At 40.5% G+C, this 14,384-nt stretch overlaps 2 protein-coding genes across 2 annotated transcripts; both read left to right on the top strand.

The window, feature by feature from the left end:
• Positions 1-251: 251 nt before the first annotated feature.
• On the top strand, positions 252-9,527 carry LOC105183208 (protein kibra; the record flags this gene model as incomplete). Its single annotated transcript, XM_025307706.1, has 7 exons — positions 252-1,957; positions 2,491-2,577; positions 3,394-3,583; positions 3,775-4,239; positions 4,336-4,551; positions 4,893-5,371; positions 5,700-9,527. Coding segments are annotated over 7 exons (3,660 nt in total), but the record flags the coding sequence as incomplete, so codon positions are not given.
• A 569-nt stretch (positions 9,528-10,096) lies between these two features.
• Positions 10,097-11,139, top strand: NdufV3 (NADH:ubiquinone oxidoreductase subunit V3). Its single transcript, XM_011141622.3, has 3 exons — positions 10,097-10,264; positions 10,373-10,490; positions 10,564-11,139. Exons 1-3 carry the CDS (start codon positions 10,229-10,231, stop codon positions 10,707-10,709), a joined length of 300 nt encoding a protein of 99 aa, XP_011139924.1. The 5' UTR covers positions 10,097-10,228; the 3' UTR covers positions 10,710-11,139.
• Positions 11,140-14,384: the final 3,245 nt, after the last annotated feature.

Here is a 14,384-nt window from a genome sequence, read left to right as displayed (position 1 = left end):
ATAAAGGACAAGTACAGGATCAACGAAAACCTGAGACCGAAAAACATACGTGTTTAGTTAATGAATTTATATTAATTCTTATTGAAGTCATTAATTACATTATATTTGATTTGCGTATCAGCTTCAGTATACAATTATACCCTTATTAGCCCTCACTCTGTACTTATTCTTCTTAATGATGGAAAAAAAGTTTTATACCAATTTCCTATGAACAATTTTCCCTGCGAATTATTTCAATGATCCAACATTGACTCTCGGATGAAAACGTTATTCAAAAACTTTCTTCGCGCTTTCTTGGTTATTATTTCCATGTTCTCCACGAAGAGAACTCTGACCTCTTCACATCAACCATCTTTTTTAGTGTGGAGCAGAAATTGAGCGGGCATCATAGCGGCTGTTACAACATCACGGAAGCGCAGGCGATCATGACGGAACTACGCAATATCCAGAAGTCCCTGAGCTCCGGCGAGAAGGAGAAAGCTGAACTGATGCAGTCGCTGGCTCAGCTTAAGGATGAGCTGACGAGGCTTCAGTTTTGCGAAGGCAGCCCGGAGGCCAGTACTCTCAGTCTGCCACAGGAGAAACTCAGCACGGCCTCCCAGACCGATCTATCGGGCGAGCTGGTGCCGATCGGCACCCGATTGGCTGAGATGGCGCGCATGAGACTGCAATATGATGAGGCGAGGAAAAGGATCCAGCACATTCAACAGCAGTTGGCGGATCTCGAGGAGAAGGTGATGCCGGGTCAAACCGAAAGCGACAAGGACAAGTTACTGTTGTTCCAAGAGAAAGAGCAACTGCTGAGAGAATTACGTAGCATTACGCCGCGCACGAGGACGCAGCAGGACATGAAGAGGATCCAGTGCGAGATCCGTAGGCTTGAGCAGGACCTCAACAACGCGTTTGAGCTATCGAACAAAACCATCACCGACCGCGTGCGATTGCACGAGGAGAAGCAGTTGCTGTTGCAACAGCTCAGAGACGCCCTGCGTTCAATGGCAATGTTAGAGGGTCAACTGAAGACTTTGAGCGCTAGTACACTATCAGTGAGCAGCAGCTCGAGCCTCGGTAGTCTCAGTACCACCAGCAGCAAGGGCTCTCTAAGTTCGGGGTTGAGTTTCACGGACATTTACGGCGGCCCACAGTGCTTGAGCACGGGTAGCTCGCAACAGGAGCGACCGGTCGACATGGTGGACCTGCACAGACGTGTAGAAAGACTGTTACGAGGTTCCGAGCAACAAAATAACCTAATTGGCACACCGTCGCCCGGCAGGTCTCAGCCCAGTCTCTCACCGCGGTCAAGCTTGTCCAGTGTGAGCCCTCCGGTGTCGCCGTTATACGAGAACGCGCCGATAGGTCCACCACCTACATATGAGCAAGTGGAATTGCAAAGGCGGCAGCATCAGAAAGTAACACCAGCCGCGACAACGAGCGGTATTGCGTCACATCTGGACGGAAGCCAGTTAGAGGATCGTTTAACGGAACTCAGGCTCAGTCAGCAACAGCAACAACAGCAGCATCAACAGCAACAGCAGCACCAGCAAGGTGTCGTTCCTCAGGAGCAGATCTCGTGCTCATCAAATGGTTTACAGGAGCGTCTGAAACTCGTGGTCAGTCCTCATCCGCCGGTTGAGTTGCAATCGAACAACATGTCCCAGGGTAGCGGTCTTGGCAGGCCCGGGATGCAGCTACCAGCGTCATTGCCTCAACAGGAGCCGCCACCCTTGTCACCGATCAGTGAAACACCACCACCTACCGGGATCAGGTCGAGGGCTAGTAGTTCCGGCACCAACACCAGGTCCGTGTCCGCTGCGGTGTCCGACGAAAGCGTCGCCGGTGATTCGGGCGTCTTCGAGGCGTCCAATCGTAAAAGACTGTCTGGATTGATTTCCGACGTGGACCTATTGGCGTCGGGTGAAATGAGCCTGGAAACGGCGCAAGTGCAGATCAAACTGAGGTGCGTGTGCTTCACTTTATTCACTTGAAATTTGCAATTGTTGTACGAGTGAATACTTTTTTACGCGATATACCAGGTAGCCCACTTAAAATAGCTCGAGAAAAATGCGTTATTGTTCGAAAAAATATTTAGGGTAAAAGTTTGAACCAACATCAGGTCAAGGTTTTATCGCCCCCTTAAACCCAAATAACTTTCATCTGAGACATTCCTTCGAATAATGCATTTCTTTCAAAATATTTTAGATAGGTATTTAATGGATCACTATATATGCGTGTGTGTGTGTGTGTGTACAATATTGAATTATTCGATAAGTTCGTAGGGATTTGTGCAAACAATCTGAAACTAAAATTTTTATAATTAGGCATAACTTTATTCGGTATTGTACATTGTGACCGTTTTTCTATGGTAGAAGATTGTTATGAACGAACTTATTGAACAACTCAATTGCTGTGGGACTTGTGTGCGTGCGATAAGATTTTGGAATTGGATCTTGGAATGTGCGGTTGAATTAAACTCTACAATGTATTCATTAGGTATTCAGTGAGCGACGGATTACTTCACGTTGGCATTGAACGCGCGAGGAATCTGGCGGCGCTTTTCATACCCAATAATGCGGAAGTGTAAGTTTCCTAATTATATCCAAACGACATATTTGAGATATCCGTAAGCGATGATTTTGATGATACGGGGGTTAGCTGCTCAATCACCATTTGAGATTCCACTGATGTAGCTGCGATTGAAATGTAATTATAAAATTCTCATCGGCTGGATCATCGGCCGACCGTTGCCTTTTCTCACTTATGTTGCATAAGAATTCGCTATTATCAGCGATATCGTGTCTCGTAATTAGCTTTACGGCCTCACTTGGGAATTCATCCTCACGGCCATTGTGCATTCGGCCAATGACCATAAATTCGCAAAACAGCGTGATGCTTCGATGGATGGTGAAGGACAGACAGATTAATGTACAGTTACTCGCGAACGTTTGATTGATGATCCACCTTTTGCGCGTGATAGCGGTGAGTTAACGTTTTCCAATTCCACCAGTGAATAAATTAGAGAAAGAGAGAGAGAGAGAGAGAGAGAGAGAGAGAGAGAGAGAGAGAGAGAGAGAGAGAGAGAGAGAGACGGCGAGAGAATAACTCACTCTCTCTCTTTCTTTCTCTCTATCGCTTCCCGTTCGAGTAGTTTAGAAAATAATTGATAGTCAATGATGATGAGCAAGTGATTATGGTCCGTCGAAAACGAGTGAGAATCCCAGTAGCACACATCTCAATTGAGCACAAGGATCAGTCAGATTAATCAAAACGAACTTGACCCAATCGGACTGCCCAACTTCGATTGGTTTGCATCTGATTAGTGATATGTGCAGTCGCAATGATAGTTCCCCGAAAGGTAACCTTTCGTAATGAAAATAATTTCTCCCTTCATTTCAGGTACATCAGAGCTGCTTTGCTGCCGATGCAATTGCCCGTCAATCACATGTGTTGCACGAAACCCGTCGTGGACCTGCGAAAGCCAACCTTCGGCGAGACATTTCCGATCGCTGTGCCGCTCAATAAATTGTACACGAAAACGCTGCAAGTGAATGTTTGGTGTACGAGCAACGAAGCCGAGGAATGCTTGGTAAATCTGCTCAAATGATTTGTTCTTGGACATCTTTTTTATCTCGACGTATTTTAGAAAAATTTGAAGAGTATTTTTTTGCTCCCGACCTCATTAAGATGACTGTTTTAAGAATCTTCCCAAAAGCTTATAAGCACGTTGCATTTGATTGTGAAATTAATTTTTATGTGAACACCATTATTCTGTTACAGGGTTCTGCGCAAGTCTCGTTGGCAGACTTCAGCCCAGAATCTCCTAGCGTCAAATGGTACAACATACTCTCCTTCCGCTTCATGCAACCGTCTGACAGTCCTAGCGCTAGCACCAGTAACAACGCGTCCACAAGCGTCGTTCGGCAAGCCAAACACGACAAACAGGAGTCAGATATTTCGGTATACAGGAGCGCGCAAAACACCAAGGAGGAGAGCAGCGACGAGAGCACAATCATCAGTTCTCAGACGTCCACCTTGACGAGAAATCAAGGATGCGACGAGTTGCAGACTGCCGTGTCGCTGAGACTAGAGGAGTTGGCCAATTGTCTGGGTAGCCCAGAAGAGGAGGACGAGGGGGGAGGCAGCGGTAGCGGAAGTGGGAGCGGAGGCAGTAACAACGAGGAAGACATGGCTGAGGATTTCATGGCAGAGGACAACGTTCTGGAAGATGTTTTGGAGCACGAGGTACCGTCAGTGCGCTGAGAATTTGATCTCGAATCCTCTCTTCCATGAAAATAAATTGTTCCACTGTTAATCTCCAAATGGTTCTCTTATCTTTAGGAGGACGAGGAGCTGGACGATGAAACGAGACAAACGGAAGACAAAGAGACGAACACCGAATGTGTGTTTATTCCGGAGCAAGGGAAGCAGAGGAAACTATCCGCGGCTGGCGTTGCGCCCGGCGCCGTGCACGACGACAAGAACTCAATTGTCATCAAGAGGAGTCAGACATTCTCGCCGAGCGCGGCTGTCAGTAAAAATCATTATATATGTCGAGTAAGTTTTTCTTCAACGAATCTTTCTGTCAACTTCCTTTTTTAGGCAATTTCGTCTTGTCGCTTGCCATTATGCGCGCGCGCGCGCGTCGCATGAGTATTTAACATTTAGCTAGGAGAGAATAATCTTCAAATCCTTGTAACTTAAACAAAATTCTTGTTACTTCCATTATCTATTTATTTATTATCTCGTGCTGCTCGTGTCAGCTGTCGTTACTCATTGGCTTTCATTACCTACTGGCTTTTGTTACTTATTAGTTTTACTTAAGTTTCCTCGCCACAATCAAGATATAAATTTTTACAGACAGTCTGTGTAATTCTATGTCTTCTCGTTATTTACAGCTTAATCGCAGCGACAGCGACAGTAGCATGCCCCTTTATCGCAAAGGTGGACCTTTCCAACGGAATTCGGTAGAAAGACGTTCGCTGCGATGGCGCCGACCGTCCTCGGCCCTCAGCTGCAAAACCACCTCGAAGAAATCATCCCATCTACCGCCTACAGCGAGGACATCGTTGGACCTTGAGTTAGATCTCCAGGCACAGCATGCCAAACTGAATAATCTCCAGGACGAGCTTATGAGGTTACGGGAACTGAAACAACGGTTGGAGCAAGCGCGCGAGAAGGGCGACGCCGATCTAGCGACCTGGCTGTTAGAGGATCACAAGTTCCAAAATCTCATGGCGCTGGCTGAGAACGGCAAAAACGGCAGGAGCGCCGAAGAGAAGAAAGTAGATAAAATGCTGAAGAAAACTTCGAAGGAAATCTACAAATTGAGGAAGACGAAAGTCGCGAAAGGAAAACCCGATATAATATCCTTCAAGTAAGTGACGAATATCAGACTGTAGTACTTGTCTAATAATATAGCAGAATTTTAATTATCCATCAACATACGAGACCGAGATTATGATAGATAATAGAACATACACGTTAAAAAAGTTATATATAGCCATAGAAATTATACAACATGGATCGAAAAATTAATGTCGGAGTCATGAACGATTATTTTAAACATCCTGTATACGCAATAATTCATCAACTATAGAATTCTAATTTCTCATTTGGATCAATTAGGTTTATAGATAATTCAAGTTCATTACTCCAGTCTCCGTATTGAACAAATGAAGATTATCATTGCTTCCTTGTTTCAGGGAGAAAATGGCCTTCTTCACGCGCGTGAATTCGAACGTTCCTATTCTGCCGCCGGAGGACTTCGGACCGGACGGCAATATATATCCGACGATGGTGGCACAAGCGCACATGCATAGGAGGTACGCGTCGGAACCCGTAACCACTAGCACTCACAATAGCTACGTTGGAAACTCGACGATGCGACCAAATAGCGTTCCTAGCGGCAGTTCCGCGTCGCCTTCGGCCGTGAGGAGTGTCAGCGTCACGGTGGACCGGAACACGGCCAACACGATTGTGTCGACGAACACCGACGAGGACGTCTCAACCGCCGCCAACGATATCACTAACAAGTCGGTGTCTACTAAAGGTCGGCCAACGGCGGTCACGACATCGCTGGCGACGACGGAGTCGAGCACGCCGGCTTCGGGGAACGGCGAGGATGAGAGTGCCAAGTCCATCGAGAAGAACAACGGTGGTAACGGGGAGCCAAAGAGGTACGAGTACGTTGTCGACCGAGTGTTGGGCGTGGAGGTGTGAGAACGGAAGATCGTAGGGATGGAAGTTGTCGACGAAGGCAACGAAGTGACGAAGCGACTCGCGCGCATGAAAGCCACGCGTTCGAAGCTGCGATCTTCATCCAGTGTCGTGAACACTGAAAGGAACAGTGTCTCCCGAAACCCCTCAGAGCGCGCGGTCTGCAAGGAGGAAAATTGAGTCGATCGCAGCGTGGTTAGAACAGGCTTCCTAATTCTCAGTATCAGGTGCCATTGTCCTCGGACTCTCACTTAGCGCCTTACTTTCCACCGAATGCGATCGTTGTTCGATTTGCGGCGCATCTGTGCCAATGCTGCGTGTGCCTATTAGAAGCAATTTGCCGATGGGCGTATAATATATAACGAGGGTGCGCGAGTGCGCGGCACATTGTGTATATATAAATACATACACGTATACAATAACGCAAATTATTTAAAGAGAAAGAAAACACAGTGCACTACTCTTCAATAGGTTATTTAATACTGTTAATCCGGCTCGTTCCCGGATCCGCGTTTCGCGATTGCAGTTGTACGCGAGATTATTGCGATTATCGAGATTATCGTTCGTTTCCTCTGCGTGTGCGTCGAAGCACATAACGACCCCACCGAGCAGCTGGTCTGCAACTCGAAAATTTTATGAAGGGTAGGAATGGAGGATGGGAAAGAAAAAGGGAGAAAGAGGGGGAGGGAGAGGGAGAGAAGGTTGCATCGAATTGAAGAGCTCATTTCCAGATCAATATTCGTATTCTTGAAAAATCGGGTTTGCGTCTCGTGAAGATTCTTTTTTTGTTATGCTAATGTGGAAGCGTCTGTCATCTCTTAAAAATCAAAACTTAAAATCTAGAGAAAGCAATTTAATTTTGTCTGGATTATGCAGAATTATTCGTTTTATGGAGTCGAGTTCTAAATAAGTTTTCAAAATGGGTTCTTCCTGACTTCCTTTTTTATTTATTTATTTTCAAATAAAATATTTCGTTACACATATAAAGTCATTCGTTGAACATAAAGTTTTCCAATATTTTCCGTTATTACTGATTTGTTCCAATCCGATCGTCAGTTTATCATTTTCTCTCTGTATTAACATACAGAGAAAGATAAATGTATACATACGCTATTTAATTTAGATCTATGTATATATTATCCATATGATCACACGTCAAAAGTTATTTATGACTCATTCGATATAACGCATGTTTCTTTTTTTTTCTTTTCTTTTGTCCTCAATTTATCAAGAATTAAGCATATTCATTTTAAGTGTCCCTCATGTTTCGCATCGATTTCGGCGACGAGGATTATTCAATATAATGTGCCTTATCATCGTGTGAAAGAAACGCTCTCAAACGCATAGGATATCGTCTACATCTGAAAGTACACTGATATTTTGATACTCGCGTGTTGATACAATGAAGATACAAGTTCTGTTGATCGGTCGAGGAGCTGATTTTGCGAAAAAATTAGCAGAGTATAATATTTGAACATTTTCAGAACATTCGTTTGAAAAATGGTGTATATTTTTATTTTTCTTCGATGCCTTCCGAGACGAGTCCATGATAAAATGAAAGAACCTATTTTGCAAAAAAATATTGAAACATAAATACGATCATTAAACGTTGATTATGTTACAAAAGTGCGTCGAGGAAAACGTTCAAATTCCACTGCAAACAAACGACAAAACAAACAGAAAACCTTTCTACATCCTGCAGCAGTTGCATCGCAATTCTCTATTGTACATAAGACGCATGTAATTGGCGTTTGGGCGAAAACGCAACAACCCGAAAATACTCATCGCTATTTCTATAAACAAGCGACAACGTTGTGACACGGTAATCTAAATTAATAATAGCTTTTTTCTTTTCTTCTTCCAAGGCGGACGCATATTTTTTATGCCAATGTAGAAATTATACTTCTGTCTAAGAATAGAAGTTGTCTTGATTGTAGAATCACGATGAATAATTATTTCATGCAGAATGTTTCTTCGGGTTTCCACTTCCTTGTTGATGATGTAGTTCGATAAGAAAGAAAAGAAAAGAAAAGTGGATTTAGTTAACCGTGGCTAGTACCGTGCTATGCAACTGATTTTGAAAAGTGAATCCCGAACACGTCAGTTGCGGCGCTTCGAAACATCGAAAGATCGTTTGTTGACCGCGACAATGCGAGAAAAAAATGTATCGTATCTGAGTTATATGTCGAAAGAAGAAAAATTCCGAAAATTGAGGTTGACATCGTCCTTAACACTGGAACGGCCGTCATCTTATCGGCGGTTTTTTTAGTAAACCGTTTTTCCTTTTTGCTGAGAGCTGAGAGATCTAACGATTGAAAGCTTTGATTAGTGCACTTTAACGAAATTAACGACGCGCACATGGTAAGAGAGACGCTTATTGCTCGATTTGGAATATGAATTTTTTTATTTATTTATTTATTTATTCTTTTTTTATATTCGAAGTGAGCTCGGCCGTTCTAATGTTAACGTAATGAAGTATGTTGAAATCGTTTTTAATGCCGCTGATAACTTTATAAGAGGTATCATCAAGGTAACGGATGCCATATTATATATATACCGAGGAATATGGTCAATTTTTATAAGGAGTTTGGGAAGGTGGGGGTTGGCGAAAAACTATTGAAAAGATTTTTGTACATATTTTTGTACATACGCATCTCAACGAATATATACGCGCGTTTATACATATATAAATAAATAAAAAAAATATATATATATAAATTTTAAATAATACAAAGAATGTGAGAGGACGTTTCTTGTATTATTTACAGATGTATTTTTATTTCGGTGAAACGTGCGTTCGATTTTACAGAGCGTCTCGTAAACCTGCAAGTTCGTAGAACTTTAATTACAAAGTTGAATACGAAAAAAAATAAATATATTGATGTGTGTGTGCGCGCGCGTACACGTGTATGCATGTGTGTGTGTGTGTGTCGCGCTCGCGCGATTGAGTATGTGTGGAGACCGATATCAATATATGTAATTGTTTTCTCACCCAAGTGCCGGATCTATTACGCTCATGTATTTAATTAATGTTATATTATTGTATTATTTACTACCACATAGCGCCTTTCTGTATCAAAGTAGGTATATAATGATAACATCGAAGTAACGATGGCGATTTAATAGTACTACTAAGAAATGCTAGACGATAAACGTAATTTCATAAAGAGACATATCTCACGCAAAAATATACACGTACACACCATTACAGGAGACACGCAGGCCTCACACGTACAACCACAATCACAGTTTGATTTGTAAGTAACGGTTCGTATGGTAACGATTAAAAGGACAAAATATACTCTTGCCACGTTCGTTTGCGTGTAGTATACGTTCCCCTCACCACCGTAAAAAGAAAATTTGGAGGTAAAAATTCTCAAATAATATTTATTTCATCCACATCGAAATCTCTAAGTGAAAGTCGCATTCTCTAGCTCATGTACATAATACGCCAAATATATTGGTATAGTAAAAAAATTAATTCTCTCATTTATAAAAATATACAATAAGATACATGAATGTGAAATAAAATTGCTCTTTGTAAAGCAATATTTAATTTCGTAATATATTTTTCATTTATTGCGACCTAGGCACATTTTACTGGCTCAAGTTTGAAAAAGTAATGCAATTTTAGAAAAAAAATATTTAATATACTTTATTATAGGTCTTTAACTCAGACAGAGAAATAGGTAATTTTTTTACTTATTATTTTGATAATTGATCAGCTGATTAATTACGGAACGTATTTAAACCAGTTTAGAGCCTACCAAACCTTACAACTAAAACCAAAGTTTCCAAAACTGATTTCGGAACAGGCCTGAAGTTGGTTTAAGGCCTACCAATCTTATAACTAAAACTAAAGTTTCCGAGACTGATTTCGGAACAGACCTATTATAAGAAAATCGGTCATAACCAGACTTCTGCTAGTACATACATGACACGACTATAGAATTCACCTGGTAATCGGTGTCGAAACAAATTTATATTTATTTCTCGAATATTAATAGTTATCAAAATGTTACACGTAATAGTAAAACATACACCGTTGCAGGTATGTACTGAGAATAATTAATCCGTGTTTAAATGTTGTGATCAACTCATTGTTTTTAACATCTTCTCGACACATTTTTTTTTTAAAGAAAGGGATTATTGTTTTCAGGGATTGATTTCTCTAAGGATACTTAGTGTACAAATTTTGGGCCGATTTACTAGTCAATCTACTATAAATACAAATGTACAGGGACTCAGCGAGAATTGTGTCAAAGTGCCAAATACTTGTAAGACCTTATGTTATTGTCTCATGACATTGTAACAAAGTTAAAATGCTGATTCTAATTTATTTTTGTTTAGCTGTAGGACCAGATGCTTCTAAGGAAAAAGAATATAAAAATCCTGAATATTTTTGTTATCACGTGAATACAATCGCAGAAGCAGAAGTAGAATTAGCAAAGTATAGATTACCAACACCATCTAATAAAGAGCCATTTCATACATAAATATATCTAGATATATGAAGTCACAAATTTGTTTAGCTCGTTCATATGCTAAAGGTACTTGTAAACATTACTATCATATGATGATGTTTTTGAATGATGCTTTTATAGAGCTTTCTGTTTTCGTATAAAGTGATAATCTTTAATTAAATATATAATTCTTTTACTTATCATCTATACTTGTTTCTTAAAAGAGATAGAGTGACAAAAGCATAAAAACTTTCAGCTGAGATGAATATTTAAGCATATTTAGTATATTATTCAACAATATATATATTTTATTTATGAATGAGCAAGCAAATTTATCCCAGATTTCAGTAATAGTACTTTACCTATTCAAATTGTAATATGTTGTGCATTATGTTCACATATTTACCATGGACTGTAATGGTTCATGTCTTTTATTGTAGAAAATACAAAAAATAATAGAAGAGAAAGCTTAACGAATATTATTTTCTTGCTTAAAGTAAACCAATCTAATATAATAATATACCAGGAAGATGCAACTGTATTTTTGTTTTAAATAGGACCTCCCTGTGTTTTTGTGTAAGTTGATTGTTTAAAATATTTATTTAAAAAACCTAGCATAGTACAATGAAATTAAAATGAATAAAAAATGAATCTCAATATTGGCATACAACTGAAATATGAATGAATTGGCAATACTGTACAGCAATACCAATTGTGTTTAGAATGTGTATCGATTCGACACAGCGCAATTGGACAAAGTACGTGATTAGTTGGATCTAGTGATTTACCAGATGAAGCTTTGTCTCGGCAGAGAGAAACCTGAGAGCGGCCACTGGGCCGGTTATGCCGGAACGCTTTTTCCGACGCGCTCCCGGAGAAAATGGGTGTGCACTATGCCCGTCCTGACGATAGCGGGGAAGTGTGCACGGTTCTTGTTCACTTTACTTCCTTCAGGAAGATAGTGAGATAGAAAAGTATAGACGATCAATCACTTTCTGTCTTTGACTACGTTTACACGGCTTCTAACTTCGACTTAGTAACTACCGTAGTTAGTGCAGTTTCGAAACCGATTAGAGTATATTTCTAGATCTAAAAGAATACACCAATCGAATCAAAGAATTCACTAACTAAAGTTGTTACTAATCCGGATTAACTTTGCCATGTAAACATAGTTTTTGTCGCACCACCGATGAGCGTATGCACGGCAGGAGAAGACACGAGGCGAGTCAGCGGCAAATCTTATCGCTAAACTAGAATCTCTTGTTTTGCCCTTTCGCCTTCTCATCTTTCACGCAACGCACTACCTGCAATTCGGGAAGAAATATTTCGAGACCGCGTGGACAACTTCTAGCAATGATACAAAATGACGCTAACAGGGGTGGCCATTTTTATAATTTTTATATTCAATTTTATAATTTTCATATTTAATTATGAACATATACATGCATATGCGTTGTAAACTTAGCCCTGATTGGTTAAATTTCAATCCAATACTCAATCCCAATCCGTAGTCCGATCACAGACTTCTATAGTATAACTAGACTGTTAACTCCCTTATATACTGTAGCACAAAATTGACTCCAAAAAGTATGTATTACATAAGGGAATCAAACATCTGCGTATGCGTGAATTGGAGTCCACAAGGAAAGGGGATATATAAGCAATATGACCCATTCAATTAGAAGAAAGGTGTTTTGATTCAATCAATCAGACATGAATGTCGGACACCAGGACGGTACATACTTTTCGGGGTCATGTATTAAGTCGGAGTTAGCAGTCTAGTTATACTATAGAAGCCTATACTATAGAAGTCTAGTTACACTATAAAAGTCTGATACGGACACTGCGTGTAGCTCCGAATTAAATCAATCTATCATCAACAGCCTTCATCCGCACCTCGTGCACTCTGTGCAGATAAATAGTTCCACCACGGAAAGAAATGAATCACCGCGATTGGTCGGCTCAGCTTCCTGAGTATCCCGCTTGTGGCGCTGTTCGCAGTTGCCTTCGTATTTAGTTATGGCGCCGGTTACGGGCTATGTTAGTATGCGAGAAACTGTCGCTTATGAGTTTTCATGATTTTGACTCGCTGAGTCGTAGCTGAGTCTCGTGCCTTAAATCGTTACCGGGAGTGCCGAAAGTAAAGTTCGCGCGTGTGTTATAGCGGAATGACGTTCGTTCCGCCCGCGCGAAGTAAAGTGAAATGAATCGTCGGAATGCCGAGGAGAAAGTTGAATGCGCCAGTTGCGTAAGGGCAGCTCGGTTTTTGCGTCGCGGAACTTCGTTTTCGATTCGTCAACCGAGTCTCGGCCGCGAATTATCGTTAAACATCGAGCTATGGCACAACTTTCATTAAATATTCTCTGAAAATGTGCATTGTTCGTCGGGAGGGTCGAGTAAAGTTTCGGGGGTTTTTCCTGTCATGGCCGACTTCTTGGAATATTTCAAACGGAACGAACGGTTTCGAACAGAATATTTTGATTGGCTAGTACGCTAGTGATACGTATTCACCGATATACGCACACATTGCAAATTGCGACCGTCGCATTGCAACGCTTAGTACGTGAATTCCAAAAGCCGATTGTGCGTATTTTCCGCGATTTTGAATTACCAAAGATCAATATCGGCATGTATTGTTTCGTCGAGAGTACCGAAAGCAAATTTCGGGCATTTGTCATAGCGAAGTATCGTCAAGTAGTCGAAAGTAAATAACGAACGGATCGTAACGAAACCGGGTCGTCGGGAGTGCCGAGTGAAATTACGCGCGTTTGTTGCTTAAGATTTGTGTTGTGATGAAGTGTTGTGGAAAAAAATGGCCTGTTATTGTGCAAAGTTAAATTTAGTGTTTGTGTTGTGAAAAATATTAAGTGCCCGAGGATATATTTTGCAAGGAGGGACATCAGGAATCATCGAGGGGTAAGTTTATTTTATGTACATCACGCTATAACAATTCGCAGTTACTCGTTTCGCGATATTGTGTTTTTTATCTTACGATGAAAAAATTATCCAATGAAAAAATTGATGAGGCTGATCATGGTTGTGAAACGAAACATAAAAATCTCATTTAAATATTTTGAAACAATACATTTAATGTTTATTGATATTTTCATTCTTAATACGAGTTCATCACATTTTATATCTTTAATTGCATTTTATTAACCCATTCTGAATGAGCAAACGAAATGTTATGTTCAATCTGAAAGCATTACTTTTTCAACGAGTACGCTTGCAGGTCTCCATGATTCTTAGAACTCACTGCCCGTGTAAATGTCTCGTCAATTTTTGGAACTCGCGCCGTCACGCGCTTACCCAGACGACGTGTCGTAGCGAATTATATTTTTTTATTTACTTTCTCAAATGTTTACTTACTCTCTACGCTATCCCAAAAGCTGTATTAATCTGGATTTTAGGAAAATTATAGTCATATTGCCTTAAAATTAAATAGTATCATTTCTTTCGATTAGGATAAATATTTCCATGATATGACGTATAACAAATCTGCCTTTTTGCTAACAAGGTAAAAAAATGCCAAATTCACGCGTTCCCTTTCATTCCTGTTCATTTATTAATATTATAACTAACTATAGCTAATATTATAATTGTAAATATACAAAAGCAAATGTTTCTAAAAAATATTATTTTATATGATAACAAATCTAAAAACGTTAACATGAAATATTATTATTCAAATTCTATTTTTTAAAAAAG

Source organism: Harpegnathos saltator, unplaced genomic scaffold (genome assembly GCF_003227715.2).
Source record: "Harpegnathos saltator strain DR-91 unplaced genomic scaffold, Hsal_v8.6 scaffold93, whole genome shotgun sequence".
NCBI lineage: Eukaryota > Metazoa > Arthropoda > Insecta > Hymenoptera > Formicidae > Harpegnathos > Harpegnathos saltator.
This window is presented reverse-complemented; position numbering and strand designations above follow the sequence as displayed.

Excerpts from the sequence above, each read along its gene's own strand:
- NdufV3 (XM_011141622.3), top strand. The coding sequence starts at position 10,229 with ATGTTACACGTAATAGTAAAACATACACCGTTGCAG. Across the intron at positions 10,265-10,372 it reads TAAAACATACACCGTTGCAG|GGATTGATTTCTCTAAGGAT; the intron begins GTATGTACTGAG and ends TATTGTTTTCAG. Across the intron at positions 10,491-10,563 it reads TGTCAAAGTGCCAAATACTT|CTGTAGGACCAGATGCTTCT; the intron begins GTAAGACCTTAT and ends ATTTTTGTTTAG.